The following is an 18,535-nucleotide window of genomic DNA, read 5'->3' as shown; positions in this document are numbered from 1 at the left end:
AACTGTCCCAGCATTAGCCAGCAGTATGCATGGTATAATATCTAGTGACTGCTCATTTTAAAAAAAAATAATAAAGATCTATTAAGTTTATTTTTAAAAAAAAATAAGATACAATGTTAGAAGCTGTTAACTTATTATACAGCTGAGATCTTTTCTCACTTTCTTAAGCAGAATTCTTTAGAGAGGGAGAAAAAGCTGGATGCTCTTTTGACACAAGTTCTATGGGGGTTCTCCATAAAAGCACCACACATCTCTGAGACTCAGACTTCACTCTGACTTAGTATAAATCTCTCTCAAAACTGTGTCTGAAAAAATTAACTGAACACTCTTTTCATGCAACCACACCTTTTACAGAATCTTTACAGTCAGGCAGCATACCATCCAATCAGAACACAGTTCTATCCACACACATTTTATTTCCCCTTCTCAGTTTATTTTAGCAGACTCCCAGACACACATCCAACTTACCTCTACTGGTCAAAACCCAGTTATTTAACATGCATACCAGTGCATACATATATATAAGTTTTATGCAATGTAGAATTGCCATAATAGGCGCCTCATTGCCTCTTTTGATCTACCAAGCAAGTTGGTCATGGTTCTTGACTGAATCTGGCATTTGATTAGCTCTACATTCTGGTATGCTACATTCTGTAGCATTTAATCACACATTGTCAGTTACATGGAGCGGGGTGCATGGGTGGGTAAAAAAAGCTCCTAACAAATGGAATTATGATTTGAGTTTGCTGCATCATTATGTATTGAAGGCAAAAGAACTGCAGTTTGTTTTGTGGTGATTTTTTGTTTGGTTGGTTTTTGAGGGGAGCACATGAGAAAAGCAAAAAATGATCATTTTGACACTCCATGCTCTGCTAGAAACTAGAGCATTGACTACAAACTGCAGATATCCGGTCTGCGTGAGAGGAGAGTGTATGTTGCTTACATTTATGGGTACAGTTCATACTGAACTAAGAAATGGCTCATAATGATAGCTCTGGTGAAAAAAACCCTCACCAGTTCTGTTAGCTCAGATAAAAGATTCTGACTCAAAATACTGTATACAATATATTTTAAAAATTCAGGCCTAAAATACCACACATTAACTGTCATGAGAGTGGCTGATGGTTGCAAAAAATGTTACATTTTTTGTCTTGTGAAATCTATGAGCCCCTCTGAATTATTTGTGTTTTGATTATCAGTTTTTTCAGATTCATTCCATTCTATTCATTGTCTGTTGATCTCCTCTGTAACCTAATGTAGAACATGGGAGTATTCTGGAACCAGAACCGGATGATGAAATTGAGTCTGTGCTGCATGAAGTCCTTGACTCACAGCTTGGTATGAACTTGTTACATCATTAGTGAACTTTTTTACAAATCAAGGATCAGCTAGTCATTTTGATTAATGGAAGATAGTGGGTAGCCTTATATCTCACTGAGCATTTGGCTATGGTTGTTTATAACCATTGCTTTCTTCCTCTAATGAACAAATGATTGTACAGCCTAATGATTGCCTCCACCTGTTCCTTCAGTTGCACCACGGTATAAAATACCTTGTGGTCGCTGTGAATGCCTGTTGCACAATCTCATCAAATCACTTACCTGATTTCAATGAAAGAAAAAGGTTTCAAATGTTTGATTAGACTGAATTGCATCCATGACTTTGTTCTTCTCCTTCCTCCTGTCTTGCCCTATCAGTGGTAACTGAGTAATGCATGCTATTCAGCCTAGTTGCCTGTTCATGATACTGTTTTGTTCCATGTTCAATAAGCTGCTTTTCTGATATTTTTCAATACTTTAAGAAGAAGAAAGTGAAACAGATGAAGAACATGCTCATGAAGAAACAAACTTTCAGGAGGATGAAGAGAATTATGAAATACCTGACATTTCTATAGTAAAGGAGGAATATAATGAAGAACTGAGAGATAAAATTCCAGAAGTGCTAGAAAGGCATGGATCCCTTCAGGAAGGTATCTAAAATAATACAAAATTAAATGTGTTTCCCACAACAGATATCTACTCTGACTTTTTAAAATTTTCAGTAATCAAACCCTTTTACCAGATGACAGTTTGGTCATCCAAATCACTAACCAAAATCAATTGTTAAAACAGAAATACAGTCAGTATTTTGGTAAAAATACTGTCCACAGAGTGACTCCTATTGCAAACATCTGTACAGGTTTTCTGCCCAGATTGAGAGAGATGATTTCTTAAAATTTTTGTGTAGTCTTGTGTTTTCTAGTTTGAATCCCTAGGTCAGATTTTTGCAGTAGCGCCTATAACTGAAGTGCTCTGCATAATAACTTACAAGATACTTTTTTAGAGCTAGCAGTGGTGCAGTTGCCAGTGTGTTATTTTTGTTTTCTTTTTCTGACTGGCGGGAGTGGGGGAGATAGTCCCTAAAGCTAAGGATGTTACAGGATATGTAGACTGGTACAGATCAGCGTTACAAACAAATATATATCACATGCTATGAAGATCTTCTCACGGTGCACAATGCTGTTTAGCCATGGAGGAGATTCTATGAATAGATGACCTGACTGACCGTGATATATTCACTGTGATATATTCACCAACCTTGCATTGTTTTATAAAGAAATAGGGATCAATAATTGGATATTGTGTATGGTTTTCCTTCTGCCCGTTTCCTCTTATAACTAATGTGCAGAATACAGAGAAAGTAATATTCTAATGCGAATTTCATTTTAGACTAAGATGAGCAAGGACATACAGAAATTATAGAGGAGAGTCGCTGGAAGAATATATGCATGGTCCTGTATCCTATATTCTTAGTCATTAACATTTAAGGCTTAAGTGCTTATTTGATTATTCTTTCCAAAATAGGCCTGCAAATCTGCAAACTGGTAGACCAGTTTGCTGCTTGTTTGGAACTCGGCTCCATTTTCAGCTATGTATGTTAAAAAGCAAAACTATTTCTTCATTTTCCCCTTCAGAACCTGTAAATGACTATGAAGTGGAAGAACATGTTGTAGATGATTCTCCTGGTATGTTGTATTTTCTTAATTGCATGTTGTCCAGTGATATCAAGTGATAGATTTGCATATGTGCAAAGCAAATTGGCATACAATATTTTGTTTATATGTAACATATTTTATGTGTCATCAAGTTGTATTCTCCTTATTGCAACTGAAGTAGGATTTGAAAGGAAAGTTATTCAGGATTTTACCAGTGCTGTTCTCCCAGTACGTGTCCATGATTCAGTGGGAATTTTGAACCCAGGTCCTCTTAGTCCTAGTCCATCACTGTATCCACTACACCAAAAGCAAAAAAAGTGTGCTGCGTATATACCACCCCATAGTGCTGAAAGCACTCTCTGGGTGGTTTACAATGTAATTATGCAAGTTGCACATAGCCCCCCCCCCAAAAAAAAAGCTGGGTACTCAGTTTTCCAACCTTGGAAAGATGGAAGGCTCCATCAACATTGAGCTGGCAAGCTGGGATTGAACCCAGGTTGTGAGCAGAGTTTAGCTGCAGTAGTGCAGTTTAACTACTGCTCCATAAGGCTCCTGGGTATATTTAACATACTACACAGTAAATTTTGTTTCAAGAAAATGCAAACATAATGGCTCATCAAAGGAAAGATTGGGGAATCTGTGGCCCTTCAGATGTGGAACTGTAGTTTCCATAATCTGTGACCATTAGCTGTTTTACATAGAACTTCAGTAGCATCGGGGAAGGGGGACATGATACAGTTTCCCATTCCTAATATAAAGTATTGGGTTTCTACTACTGGATTAGAGTGTAACCTGAGATGGCATACACCTAAGATTTAACTACCAATCTCTTTTTTATTCTACTGTATTCTAAGTGGAAGGTCCACTCAGTGAGGTTAATTTACAGATGGAAAAATTCTGCTGGACAATATTTTATACATAGGCCACCCTCTCTAGGTTTGAATTTGGGTATTGAGACAAGGGGTGGTGGTCAGATAATTCACTGTTAATAGCTTTATTATTACATTTTGCTCTGTATTCTACTTGGTGTGTTTTCTTCCATCAATCCAGACTCAGTTACTTGGGAATAAGTCCCTTTTGAATGAATATTACTAATTCAGTAGTTATAAGACATCTAAATTGCTGTCTTTTGGGTAGCTTTGTGAAATAGCTGAATCAAACACTAGTGAAATTTGAGTTAATATACATTAGTTAAACAACATTGATTCTGTTGCTGGAAGAATTTTTTTCTATTCCTTCAATGACTACTGTTAATTAAACTTAAGCAATCTTCCTATTACAGTTGTGTATTCTTTCTCACCAGTTTGCTTTTTTGAGCATATGGACCTTTAGGTTCACCATGCCAGTGGTATCAATAGTTTCTTATAGTATAACATGAAATTCTTAATTTTCAGTTACATATGAGCATCACACACATGTGGAAGAAGATATATATCAACCTGAAGGCACAGGTTTGTCTATTTTTTCTGGAAAATTATTGGTGTTAAGTGAAAGCATACATTGGTTTCTTTGACCAAAATCCTATTGCTTAGTATAGTAAACTGCACTAGAATAGTCCCATTAAATAAATGGGGATTTGCTAAGTCATCTCCTCTGTATGTTCCATTGATTCAAATTGGACTTACGGTGACTTCTTGTGCTAAATACCGTATTTTTTGCACCATAAGACGCACTTTTTTCTCTCCAAAGGGGGGGGGGTAGAAAGTCCGTGTGTCTTATGATGCAAAGGTGGTGACTTCGCCCCCACTGGCCCCGTGGGGGGCAGCGTCGCAAGGGTCCGAGGGAGCCTTCCAGCACCCTTGCGATGCTCCCCCACCCCCCCACAGGGCCAGCGCGGGCGAAATAGCGACCTTCCAGGACCTTTTGAGAGGCTTTCAAGCCTCTCAAAAGGTCCTGGAAGGTCGCTATTTTGCCCGCGCTGGCCCCGTGGGATGTGTGGGGAAGTGTGGCAAGGGTCTGGAAGGCTCCCTTGGACCCTTGCCACGCTTCCCCCACCCACCCTGGGTCCAGGGGGGGCAAAATCGCCAGCTCCCAGGACCTTTTGAGAGGCTTGAAAGCTTCTCAAAAGGTCCTGGAAGGTCGCTATTTTGCCTGCACTGGCCCCGTGGGGGGTTGGGGGGAGTGTGGCAAGGATCTGGAAGACTCCCTTGGACCCTTACCATGCTTCCCCCACCCCCCCCACGGGTCCAGGGGGGGCAAAATCACCAGCTCCCAGGACCTTTTGAGAGGCTTGAAAGCTTCTCAAAAGGTCCTGGAAGGTCGCTATTTTGCCCGCGCTGGCCCCGTGGGGGTTGGGGGGAGTGTGGCAAGGGTCTGGAAGGCTCCCTTGGACCCTTGCCATGCTTCTCCCACCCCCCCACGGGTCCAGGGGGGCAAAATCGCCAGCTCCCAGGACCTTTTGAGAGGCTTGAAAGCTGACAGTTTTTATTTAAAGCTAATGAGAACAGGAAATGGCTTCTCAGTGTCAGGTAGTCTGGACATGTGCCTCGCTTAAGCAGTATGTGATTACCAAAGGCTGTTCTTTATTACTGATTTCTGTTTCACCCTAATTTTTAAAATAAAAATACTAATTTAATAAGTTGAAACATGGGCTTGAATCCTATTAGCTGTCTGCCTTAAATATATGATAAACAAAACAACATAAATGTAGCGCTGTATGTTTTAAAATTGTGTGCAGACATGCACATAATTATTTATTTTATTTGTAACTCTTGCTTTATTTTGAAGAATATGCACCACTTCTTCTACAATAACAGTTTTGAAAGCAAGCCTAGGCTAGATTATGACTGGCTTTAAGATGGAGGAATCCTCAAGAGGGATAGGAGGCTGAGCTCAGGTCTTCCCCATCCAGTAGTTTATTTTCACCATGCTATCTATAGTCCATAAGTGATAATAATAATTGTGTATTATCAAGTTGCTTCCAACTTACAGTGACCCTTGCCAAAGTTTCCTAGCTATAAAGGACTCAGAAGTGGTTTGTTCATCTCTTCTTCTGATGACAGTCTAGGACTGGTCCACTTGACCAAGGCTATACAGGCTGAATTTTCTCCCAGGAGGCACAGTGGAGATTTGAAATCTCAAGCCTGAATTTGCATATTCCAACTCACCAATCTAGCCAGCTAGGATGTAATTATCAACTAAAAGCTCTGTATTTATGAGAAATTTCACTGTTGCAAACTTCTGCTCTTGTGAAATTACAAAAATCTACAGTGGCTACTTAAAATCAAATTGCCCTTTTCGCTTATATGAGGAAGTTTGAATTGTCACATGTGTCATTCATATATAGGCATGCATTGTAATGACTGTTGTGGCTGTGTAACTTTAGGCTGATGAGTATACTGAGTACTGAGGGAGGTGGGAATGAATCAGACTGGTCTGCTCCATCTCCTGTAACACATCTGGCATTTACAGGTGTCATAGTTCTATAAAGCACATGTGCTCTGAAGTCAACATATGTGTGTCGTAACAATGAGCTTTGTCACAAATTTGCAAGTGTGTGTGTTTTATTGTTTAGGCTAAACAGGTTGAGCTTACTTGTAGGCTTTTATGCAATATCACATCTAGTATAAGAAAAATGGAAGGCAGGGGAATTTGTGCAATCCTGATCCTATCTTATTGCACAGTCTGTCAGTCAGATTTTGATTTAAACAAAATAGCACAATAACTTTGCTTCTCTTTTCTAGATGACACAGAATTAACTACAGAAGATGCACTGGATCATAACACAGGTATTGCATATAAATCTTCATTTTTGTGTATTTTATACTTGTTTTGTGAAATTCATGGTATACTATCCAATAGCATACTGCATAGACATTTCAGAAATCTATATTCTGGCTTGTGTTGAAGAAACTGATATACCGTATTTTTCGCTCCATAAGACGCTCCGGAACTTAAGACGCACCTAATTTTTAGAGGAGGGAAACTGGAAAAAAATATTCTGAACCAAATATTGTAATGAAATATTTAATAAACTATAACAGAATAACATTTGAACCATGTAAAGTGAACAGCATTCAACAGTGGCATTAAGAACCATTACCACTGTCATTAATAAATGGAGAGACTTAAAGCTTTGTGTACTCTAGTTTTCTGGAAACCCCAAGAACTCACCATCACTAGAGTCAGAATTTAGGAAGCTCATTTGCTCACAATCACTGACATCACTTTCTTCGCTGTCTTCATATAAGATATTGTCCTCAGTTCCATCTAAGGCATTGCTAATGCCACATTTTTTGAATGACTGTACAACAATCTCCTCCTTCACTGAGTCCCAAGATGTTTTCACCCATTCACAAACTTGAGTGATGGTGGGCCTCTTCATTCGTCCAGTAGGTGTCAGATCATGATTACCAGCAGTCATCCATTTGTTCCACTCTTCTCTCATTAAGACCTTAAATGGCTTGTTGACGGAAACATCAAGAGGTTGCAACTGGCTGGTAAGACCTCCGGGGATTACAGCTAGATGAGTCTTCACTTCTTTGAAACATTTTTTATTGGTTCGCTAATATGTGCTCTAAAATGGTCAAGCACTAATAAGGCAGGTTTTTTCAGAAGTCCTCCAGGACGTTTGGACCAGACCTTTTCAACCCATATTCTCATTCCATTTTCATCCATCCATCCTTTCTCATGTACATGTACAACAACTCCTCGCGGAATCACTTCTTTTGGAAATGTTTTCCTTTTGAAAATCAACATGGGTGCCATCGGCACAGCAGGATAACACAGTTGTGTAATGGGTCTTCTCATGCCCTGAAGTTTTCACACTGATGGTTTTGGCACCCTTCAGATCTACAGTCCTATTAGATGGCACATCAAAGGTTAGCGGGACTTCATCCATATTCCCAATCTGGCCAATTTCAAAGCAATTTTTCTTCCTAGCATCAATAACAAATTTATGAAAGGATAGAATTTTAGATTCATATTCTTCTGGCATTTTTTGTGCAATTCTAGTTTTGGTCCGCATAGTAAGACCACATCGCCTCATAAATCTGTAGCACCATGATGGTGATCCTGTAAAATCCTGAATGCCTTTCTCTATAGAAATGTGTTTTGCTTCAAATATGATCATTTTTGTCGAGACAGAGAAGCCATTATTCCAATTTTTTTCTTTTTTCCCTTTTAACCTAAGATTATTTAGGTTTTTAAAAAAGGAAAGAAAAGAGGGAGGGAAGGAGGGAACAGACACCTTTTCAACAGAACACCTTGAAAAGCAAATTTTCAGCCAAGACAAGCACCTTTTCGGGGGGGGGGGAAGGGACAGCAAATGAGAGAGGGAACAAGCACCTTTCAGACAACAGAACACCTTGAAAAACACTCCTCAGCACAAAGAGAGACATGGCTCTGAACTCCATTTTTACCCTGCTTGCAAGCAAGCTTTCTTCCCAACAGAATTCCTCAGCACAAAGAGAGACATAGCTCTGAACTCCATTTTTACCCTGCTTGCAAGCAAGCTTTCTTCCCAACAGAATTCCTCAGCACAAAGAAAGACATAGCTCAGAACACACACACACACACACACAGACAGAGAGAGAGAGAGAGAGAGAGAGAGAGATGCACACAGCAAGGAAAGTTTCTAGGAAGCTTGCATACATTTTAAAACTGTAAAATCTACCCAGCAAGACCCATGCCTCCATTGCAAAAATGCCCTCTGGGTGCACATTTTATCCAGACAGATTCAGAACACACACACACACACACACACACACACACACACACACACACAGAGAGAGATACCACACAGCAAGGAAAGTTTCTAGGAAGCATGCATACATTTTAAAACTGTAAAATCTACCCAGCAAGAGCCATCAGAACTCAGAAACCACCCCCCAGCTAGCCCTACCCCCCCACCAACAAGCTGCAAAAAAATCCTGTACAGTAAAGTACAGTAAAAACATACTGTAGTGTACTCACCCAGAACAGCAGCTTTTAAACTAAATTTTACATTTTAAAACGACAATACCAGGCAGTCCTAGGTTTTTCTCCCAGCTCTCTAACTGCTAGCAAGGAAGCAGACAAGCAGCCTCTTCACTAACTGAAAGCTTGGATTTCCCCTGCTTTCCCCGTCTTCCCCGCCCATTAGGTATGCTAATATCTGTGCACTGGAGGATTGTGGGAGGAACATCCAGCCCCTGATGGGGGTCCTGTGGGGCACCCCAAAACACTGAGGAGCTCTCCTGGCCTCTTTTGGGACTGGGGCTGTGCAGCCATGTTCTGATCAGGAGGTACAGGCGGGGAGTCACCATACCTTTGGAGGGCAGGGCAAACAAAGGGCCAGGAGGTTCAGGAGCCATTCCAACTCATACCTGGCAGGGGAGATACCATTCTTATAAGAGTGCTTTTCCCAGGGTAAGGCTCATCTATTGCACTTCAGATGAGCTGACCCCTGTGATTTCCCCAAATGTGGGAAAATCAACTGCCTAAGTGGGGGATTGTGTTTCTGGTTTCCCCTGGTTTTTCTAGAATCACTTTTTCCCCTTTGGTCCTAGGCTGTTTTTACTGCCTGCTGCCATAGGCCTGTTTGCCTTGCTGGTTTTTCAGGTGCTCTGCAGGAAGCAGATCTTGGAAAGCCAGCAGTGCAGAATGGTGAGGTCTAAACAGCAAGCAATCTTTGCTGCCAGCTCAGAGGCCTCCCAGCATGGCAGTGGGAGGCTTCTGGGGGGGGGGGGTGGCTGAACCCTTTTTTTACTGTATTTACTCCATAAGATGTACCTACTTTTGCCCCCACCTTTTTGGAGGAAAAAAGTGCATCTTATGGAGCAAAAAATACGGTAAGTACACTTTTTATCCCAATTGCATGTTTCATTTCTTTTATTGGAAGTGGGGAGCAGATAAAAACAGACAAAAGTCTGAGGAGGCCATGATCCTGTTTTTAAAGTGTGTATATGCTCAAGAGAGAGGAAACGAGGTGTATTGTCCCACCATTACTATGGATGGATTCTGAACAACTCTAGGGTTTTAATGATGAAAGAAGTTTAAGTTGCATTGTCTACTCTAGAATGTACTGATTTGGTAGTTAAATCCAGCCTATATGTAGCAACTTTCTAGTGAAGTGAAAGCATTTGTATGTGCAGCTTTAACTGACAGAGAACTAATCCTTCCATATATTGGCAAGAGTGTTATTCAGTGCATGTAAAGGGGCCAGATGCTCCCACTGTGGCCTAGGTGGTACAGTATAATGCTGGGGCAGTGAATAAAAAGTAATCATTTATTACTTTAAAATGTGATGCTCACTGTTTAGTAATATGAATCACTTCACCATCCCTTCAAACCAACCTCTGCCCCTACTCGTTTTGTTTAGTCGTTTAGTCGTGTCCGACTCTTCATGACCCCATGGACCAGAGCACGCCTGCCCTTACTACTAGCACTTATTGCTAGCACACACACAAATTATCTCTTGGCAAAGTGCAAATATATCAGCACTGTGAGCTGTTGGGGTAACTTGACTGGCTTCCATGTAGCTTGCTGCCTTTGCCTCTCAGGTACCAGACAGTAAGATGTGGGTTCTAAATCAAAATACAAATAGGAAGATTTCTTGAATGGCTTAACGTTCTTTTTTTTTTTTTTTTTTTTTTTTTGGCAGAAACATTTTCAGAAGATGTGGAACACCAAGATTATGCAGATGAACATGGTATGTTGTTTAATAGCTCCATGCAACACTGTGTTACAGTAACTCTGAGACTGCTAATTTTTATAATACACTTGGAACATCAGACATTTAAAAAATCAAGTAAAATACCTTCTCATGCATACAAAGTTACCCACAGGCTCTTTTACATCTAATTGGTATCTTCCTTTCACTGGGGATTTGAATGACTAGAAAAGGTGAAAGTACAGTGGTGTCCAACATGACGACGACCCCGCAGAATGACGAAATTTCATGACAATGACTTTTTTGCAAATCCAAAACGATGTTTCCTATGGGAGATTTTTGTAGGTCCTTGCTTCGCAAACTGTTTGTTTGCAAAACAACAATTTTTCCAGCTGCGCAGAATGGCTGCCCTGTGTTTTCCAGACCCATGCTTCGCAGGGCAGCCATTTTAACAGCTGATTGGCTGTTAAAATGGCTTCCCCTATTGGCGATCTTCGCTGGACGACGAGGTAATTTCCCCATCGGAACGCATTAAATGGGTTTCAGTGTATTCCAATGGGGAATTGTTCTTCGCATGACGACGATTTTGCTTAACAGCGATTTTCCTGGAACGGATTATCGTTGTCATGCGGGGCACCACTGTACTCAACTTGCTATGTGCATGCATGTTTGTCTCTGTCTGGAAAAGTTTAATAGGCATGTCAGTTATAATAGATGCATTTGGAAAACCTGTCATTTAAAAGAAAGTGATTTGTGACTAGTGCTTGTATGTTTTGTTTTTGCTGTCTCTTACAACCACAATCCTATGCACATTTGGTAAGCAAGCAAGCAAAACAAGTTTATTGCACGGCACACAGGCCATTGGTATATCAGATAAAACAATATAAACAATATAATATAGTCCAATACAATACAGTATTAAACGCCATTTAGAATCGAATCAAGTTGATTTCTATTACAGTGCAAAGTTTTAACATCTAAGGAGAGGGCAAAGGCAGATGGAAGACATTAACCAATTCCAGCAGCAAGCACTTAACACTAGGGGAATAACATCAAAGATACAATTACTTAAATATTAATTGATAGAGGCGGGGGATACAGACTTCATTTTTAACAATGTAGAGATAAACTGTGCCATTCAGAAGGTAACAAATTTGTCTCTGTCGGAAAGTAGGATCTTAGGCTGGTTTTGTTCAGAATTACTAGAATGTTTTTTGTAAAATAGGGTTGAGAAATCTTTCACAATAGGGCTCTAATACTGGACAATAAGCACTACATGTGCCAAATTCTCCACTGATTTTTGGTCACAAGAGCAAACTCTCTCGTGGTATGGAATTTTTGTATAGCATCCTAATAAACTGGCTAGTGGTAACATATCAAAACCTGCCCAAGTAAAAGCTTTTCTGTAATCCAAAGTCATTAAATCAGTAAAATAAAATGGAGAATTTAAAGGCTAGGGTAAAATGTTCTTATATAAAGGGGCTATTTTTAGTGTGCCTAACAAACCTAAATCGGTTTGAACCTATGGTCGGACAATCTCTGTTTCAGTAAATGTTTTTCAGCGGGTAGGCCAAGGTATCTCACATACTCTTCGGAGAATCCAAGTTTAGCAACTAGTTACAGTGCAAAAGGTTTCTACGATCTAAAATTCTTCTCCCTATATGATGCTATTAAAAATTTTGATTGGGTGATGAACAAAATTTCCAGCCAGTAATTAATTGTTAACTTACAGACTAATGTTAATAATGTACCAGTTTTCTCATAGTTGATATTAAGGAAATTTTCCATACAATAGTTGCTAAATTGTTTCAATAATCTTCTAAGTCCTATTTGAGTATGAAATATTAACAGGATACTATCTGCGTAAAGTAATATTAAAATAGCCTTTCCACCTTCTCTTGTGGAAGAGAAATATAGTCCCATGAATCTATGCAACATGTCATTGACATATAAGTTATAGAGCAATGGAGCTAGGATACAACTTTGACGGACACCCTTAGATGTTTTAACTATATTGTATAGTTGGCCAGAAACGCCGAGTCTGACCTTTAGAGAAGAGTTGGTATGCAGATTCTTAATTCTTGCTAGCAATCTAGGACCTATTCCAAAGTTTATAAGCAGTGAGGCCCTCTGTTCAGTGAGGCTTATTTTCATGTTTATAGTCACTGTCTCAGATCTAAAACCTAGTTCTTCATTGTAGTCTCGATGAAATCACACGTTGGGTTCTGTTCTGCACCTGCACAGACATCTTGGAACCTTTTAGGCCAAGGAAGAGTCCTTGGACCACACACCCTGACCACCATGCATGCTCCCTTCCTCTGGAGCAGTCATCAGTTCCCTTTCAGGTCTACTAAGAACTCCAAAGTATTACTCCCATTATCTCTGGTAAGATGATCAGGGCATTTTGGTGTTTTGAAAAAAGCAAGGCATAATTTCTGAAATTCCCATTGTTTCTAAGGTTCAGCTACATTCCAGCTCCCCCAAGTGCATATGTGTGACGTGGCAGACCACTCTGATGTCACTGCCAGCTCAGGCCTCTCAGAATGCCCACCACACCACTTCACACTCGCTGTCACCAATTATAATGACTAGTTAAGAAGGACAAAGGTTTCCTTCAAAACAAAACAGGTTTATTGAGATAACAAAATAAAATATGAAAATCACAAGTAGCCAATCACGATGTCAATCATTGTTTCTTATTTAATCAATCACAGACTTTCTCTCACTGAATACTTAGGCACACAGGCCTCTAAACAAGTTCTTTCTCCCTCACACTCTAGATCTGATCTCTCACACTCTCTTCACACCCCTTTTTCTTCCAGCTCCTCCCTCTTCAGCCCCACCCTCCGTCACCCCATTGGCTGATGATTCACTGCCCAGCTGTGACGGACAGGTGAGGTCAGGGCTAGGGTATTTTGGTGCTTTGAAAAAAGCAAGGCATAATTTCTGAAATTCCCATTGTTTCTAAGGTTCAGCTACATTCCAGCTCCCCCAAGTGCATATGTGTATCTTTTTCCTTCATTCTGTTATCCATCTTTTATCTTGTTGTCTTTGTTTTGCCATCCGCTCCATCACCTTACTACTACTACTACTACTACTACTACTACTACTACTACTACTACTACTACTACTAATAATAATAATAATAATAATAATAATAATACTAATACTAATACTAATACTAATACTAATACTAATACTACTAATACTACTACTACTACTACTACTACTACTACTACTACTAATAATAATAATAATAATAATAATAATAATAATAATAATAATAATAATAATAATAATAATAATAATAATAATAATAATGTGTACTTTAAAGTTAATGGCACAGTGGAATTCACAAAGATATTGACTTAACAGTGCTCAGTACAGTCATTTCTGTTTCTAATATTTGCTACTTATTGTTACCTAAAAATCTGTGATTTCCTTGCATTTTCTTCTAATATGTGTTCATTTTGCTATTCTAGTTTTTAAATATAAAGTTATGCATTCCTTTTTTTTTTTTTAGACTTAGAAAATGAAGAGTTTATTGAAGCAGGGGAGACAGGTAACTTTACTGTGACTTATCATGAAAATATTGCAGTTTCAAAGATAAATAGTAGCAAATCATATTTATTTGCTCACAGTATGATAGTTTTCATCCTGTAGAACCAGAAAGTGTTTGTAATTGGAAAAAAAAATTGAATGAAAATTGGTAGCTTGCTTCTGGTTAATGATAAGAGTTGGCTCCTCTAGTGCAGCTTCTTCACTGATAGGCTTTAAGTACTTAACTGTATATTATGTGTAAATGTGTGCAACAGAATTCTGGTAATCAGTTATGGTTGTTCGTGGGGTTTTTTATTATTATTATAAAAAACAACCACGTGCTGCTTCTCTGTTCCCATTTGTGTCCTCACAAACCACTTCTTTTGCTCTATGAGTTCTTATCACACATTTGTGAGAGCTTTGACACATTCTGTCTGTTTCCCTTTATTTATATAGAATATTTATTTATATTTATTTATTTATTTATTGGACTTATATACTGCCCCATAGCGCTACAAGCACTCTCCAGGCGGTTTACAATTTTAATTATACAGGCTACACATTGCCCCCCCCCCCCAGCAAGCTGGGCACTCATTTTACCGACCTCGGAAGGATGGAAGGCTGAGTCAACCTTGAGCCGGCTACATGGGATTTGAACCCCAGGTCGTGAGCACAGTTTTAGCTGCAGTACAGCGTTTTAACCACTGTGCCACGAGGCTCATATAGGAGCTGATTTCCTTTCTTCCTTAGTCTAGGAAGCCTGCACCAATATTTTTTGGTCAATTACATTTTAATGTTGTCCTCTTTTCAGATGAAGAACCTTTAACTGAATATTATGATGAAAATATACAAGGTAAAAAGACACTTTTTAAAAACCTTCTCCCAGGATCCACACAACAAATGAAAGTATTTCTGTAAGGAGAGTGGATATATTTTCATGCTTCTGAAGGCATTTTGGAAGAACAAGAGGTTCTGTATTGGGAGATTCTTGCCCCACCCCACCTAGAAAGCCTTCTCAAAACCAAAAATAACCAGTGTCCGGTCACCTTTTTTGAATGTTTAGATTCTTACTCATTTCCAGGCACTGTGCAAGATCCTGAGATGTGCAAAGGATGAATGTTTGGACCACAGTCCCACCAGAGTTACTCATCACTTCTCTGTAGGTACAGTGGTGCCTTGACTTATGAACTTAATCCATTCCAGAATGGTGTTCATAAGTCAAAATCTTCGTAAGTCAAATCAGCATTTCTCATAGGAATGCACTGAAACCCGATTAATTCGTTCCGGCTGTTTTTGTTCTTATGTCAAGGCATGGTTTGTAAGTCAAAGCATTAGTTCCCATAGGAACTAATGCAAAACCGGTTAATCCGTCTTCTACCACTAGGGAAGGATTTTTTTTAACCTAAAATGACTTAGGCTTTAAAAAGGGCAGGAAAGGAGGGAGACAGAAAGAGAGAGAAGACAATGGGGGAGGGACAGAGTTTGGACTCTAAAACACATGCTAAGCCTACACATTTTAAACCCACACATTTTACACCAACACATTTTAAACCAAGCCAGCACAGACCCTTGCAAAAACTTTTCTGATTTGCAAGGGAAGTATGCAGGAACCATTGCAAAAGCACAGAAAACAAATGCAGCAGATAAATGCAAAGAGAATGAAGCAAGAAAGCAAGGCAAGCATGCAGGAACCATTGCAAAAGCATAGAAAAGAAACGGAGCAGGTCAGAAATGCAAAGAGAATGAAACAAAAAAGCAAGGGAAGCATGCAAGACACGTCAAAAATGGGGGAACCCCCCAAAAGCAAACAACCCCCAAGACCCATCAGAAATGGGAAAAACACTCCAAAAAGCAACCAACTCACCAATCGGAAATGGGGGGGGGAACCAAAAAACAAACAACCTCCCCCAAAGACCCATCACAGCACAGAAACATAACGCCCCCCAGCTGAAAACCACACTGTAAAAATACCCAGAATAGTTTTTAAAAAGTATAAAGCAGCACCTTACCTTAGTAGGCAGCCTCCTCGCATCACACACTCTTAACTGCTGGGGCGAAAGAGCTACAAAGAAGCAGCCTCGTCACCACCTACAGTTAGGTATTTGAATTTCCCACCCTTTCCCCCTGCCTTTTTGTGTTCGTAAGTCAAAGCTCCATCCGCAAGTCAAAGCTCCATTCGCAAGTCAAAGCAAAATTATATGAACGGAGCTGCTCGTAACTCAAAATGTTTGTAGGTCAAGGCGTTCGTAAGTCAAGGCACCACTGTACACAGACGTGAAACAGGGTTCACATGTGATGATCATTATAGAGGCATCAAATATGATGATCACTGCACACTTCACAGTTTCCTAATATTGCTTTCTATACTGTTTATTGTCATGTTTTAAAGGATCTTTATTTACATTGTCTGACATGAGAACTATAAAATACCTTCTGTCTCAGGCTGTATTTTTAAGCCACTTTTAAATGGAGGGTATCAAAAACATGGTAACCTTGCTTTAAAAATAAAATAAAGTCACATGTGTGTATATTAGATTAGTTATTCCTTTTGTTCCTCTTAAATTCATCAGACAAGTATTAGAGTAGAACTTTCTCACAGTGAGAGCACACTATTGGGTGTTTTGTGCGAAATGCAAATAGCATCATTGAAATGAGATGGAAAATAGTTTGCCTTATAATCTTCTGAAACCAGTCTTGAAATAAGCATCATTTCACTAAATTAGTCATAGTTTAATCTGATTGCTACCCACACCAAAGCATATAATTCTAGTTATTTTGTAAATATTATCTTTTCTCTAGATACAGCAGATGCTCCATATACTTTTACCGAATATGTTGAGTCAGGTTTGTATGCTTATATTATTTGAGGTGGTAAATACAATGCAAATGAAATAACTAATTGGTAATATTTGTTAGGACAGTTTTGATTAATTCTGCATGTGAGCATTTTTACCTATTGATAATGTGTACAGCATACATACTGCAAAGAAATTTCATTGCAGAAGACTGAGTTATTGTAAATAATAAACAGTATGCTGATTTTTTACATGTTGATCAAATCAGATTATCTACATCCAGCATCTTCTTGCATGCTCTCAAGGTATTTAGATAGTGGTTGTTGTGGGTTTTCCAGGTTGTTTGGCCGTGTTCTTAAGGCTTTTCTTCCTAACATTTTGCCAGTCTCTGTGGCCGGTATCTTCAGAGGACAAGAGTCAGAACTCTGTCTGTACTCTGGTGCAGGTTGCTTGAATGGTTGAGTATTTATAGTTGTGGAATCAGCTTTTGTCCTTTTCAGATTGGGTGATTATGGTGATTAGCATGTTTTTTTGTTGTGGGTGTATTGTTGTGATAAGGGGGAGACATGATCTGTCACGGTGATTGATGGGTGTCGTTAGATGGTCTTTTGTGTGCAGTGATCACCAGTCCTTGTGGCTGGGTAGAGTTTGTTGACCTTTTGCAGGCTGTATTTTTCAGTGCTGGGAGCCAGGCTTTGTTGAGTTTTAAACTTTCTTCTTTTTTGTTGAAGCTCTGCAGGTGTTTGTGAATTTCAGTGGCTTCCCTGTGCAGTATAACATAATGATTGCTGGTGTTGCCCAGTACTTCAGTATTTTGAAATAGAATTTCATGTCCTGCTTGTTTTAGGGCATGTTCAGCTACTGCCGATTTTTCCGATTGTTTTAGTCTGCAGTGTCTCTCATGTTTTTTGAGTCTGGTGTGGATGCTGCGTTTTGTGGTTTCAACATATACGTGGCCACATGTGCAAGGTATCCGATATACTCCTGCAGTGGAGAGGGGATCCCTTTTGTCCTTTGCTGGCCTTAACATTTGTTGTATTTTTGTGGTGGGCTTGAATATTGTTTGTAGGTTGTATTTTTTCAAAAGTTTCCCCATGCAGTCCATGGCCCCTTTGATGTATGGCAGAAATACTTTATTTGTGGGGCTGTTTTTCCTTCAGCCTGGTTTGCTATAACCAGGCTGAAGGGGCTCCCCATGGCCACTCTGTCTGTTCATAGAACTCATTATCCCACTGAAAATACCTGGTTGTTAGACAGTTTTGGAAAAGGGCCTTGTGTCTTCTGGAAAGATCTGCTGGATGATTTAGATAGCTAGGACTTTACAAATATCTTCAAATAAACAGAGATTTGCCAGTATTTATCTGAATAGTACGGATGAGGTATGAAGCAATTTGCGAATAACTCTGGGTCAAGAAAAAGGGAGACGTTATCTCCCTCTCATAAATTGTCAGGAAGAGATAGGAAAGGTCCTTGAAACTGTCCTGGCTTCAAAGCTACTGAAATAAAAGAGAGTTTTATTGTGATAAATAAAAATTGCTATGTGTGGAGTTCCAGAGTCTGGGAGCAGCAACATAGAAGGCCCTCTCCCCAACAAACACACCTGTGAAGGTGGCAGGACTGAAAGGAGAATCTCTC

General features: G+C 39.5%; 1 protein-coding gene and 1 pseudogene across 18 annotated transcripts in view; both read left to right on the top strand.

The window, feature by feature from the left end:
• ASPH (aspartate beta-hydroxylase) overlaps positions 1-18,535 on the top strand; it is a 183,782-nt gene that overhangs the window by 71,355 nt on the left and 93,892 nt on the right. For 13 of the 18 annotated variants that reach the window (XM_072998981.2, XM_072998979.2, XM_072998975.2 and 10 more), the window contains 9 exons: positions 1,261-1,338; positions 1,802-1,969; positions 2,954-3,004; positions 4,369-4,425; positions 6,658-6,702; positions 10,557-10,604; positions 14,089-14,127; positions 14,917-14,958; positions 16,905-16,949. In XM_072998981.2, coding sequence (XP_072855082.2) covers positions 1,261-1,338; positions 1,802-1,969; positions 2,954-3,004; positions 4,369-4,425; positions 6,658-6,702; positions 10,557-10,604; positions 14,089-14,127; positions 14,917-14,958; positions 16,905-16,949 — 573 coding nt within the window. The remainder of the gene's footprint in view (positions 1-1,260; positions 1,339-1,801; positions 1,970-2,953; positions 3,005-4,368; positions 4,426-6,657; positions 6,703-10,556; positions 10,605-14,088; positions 14,128-14,916; positions 14,959-16,904; positions 16,950-18,535) is intronic. The other 5 variants (XM_078393775.1, XM_078393772.1, XM_072998973.2 and 2 more) reach the window with 1 other exon arrangement.
• LOC140703444 (U1 spliceosomal RNA) lies at positions 9,272-9,426 on the top strand (annotated as a pseudogene).

The sequence above is a fragment of the Pogona vitticeps genome, chromosome 4 (genome assembly GCF_051106095.1).
Source record: "Pogona vitticeps strain Pit_001003342236 chromosome 4, PviZW2.1, whole genome shotgun sequence".
Classification (NCBI taxonomy): Eukaryota; Metazoa; Chordata; class Lepidosauria; order Squamata; family Agamidae; genus Pogona; species Pogona vitticeps.
The sequence above is the reverse complement of the archived record's forward strand: the minus strand, read 5'-3'. Positions and strand labels throughout refer to the sequence as shown.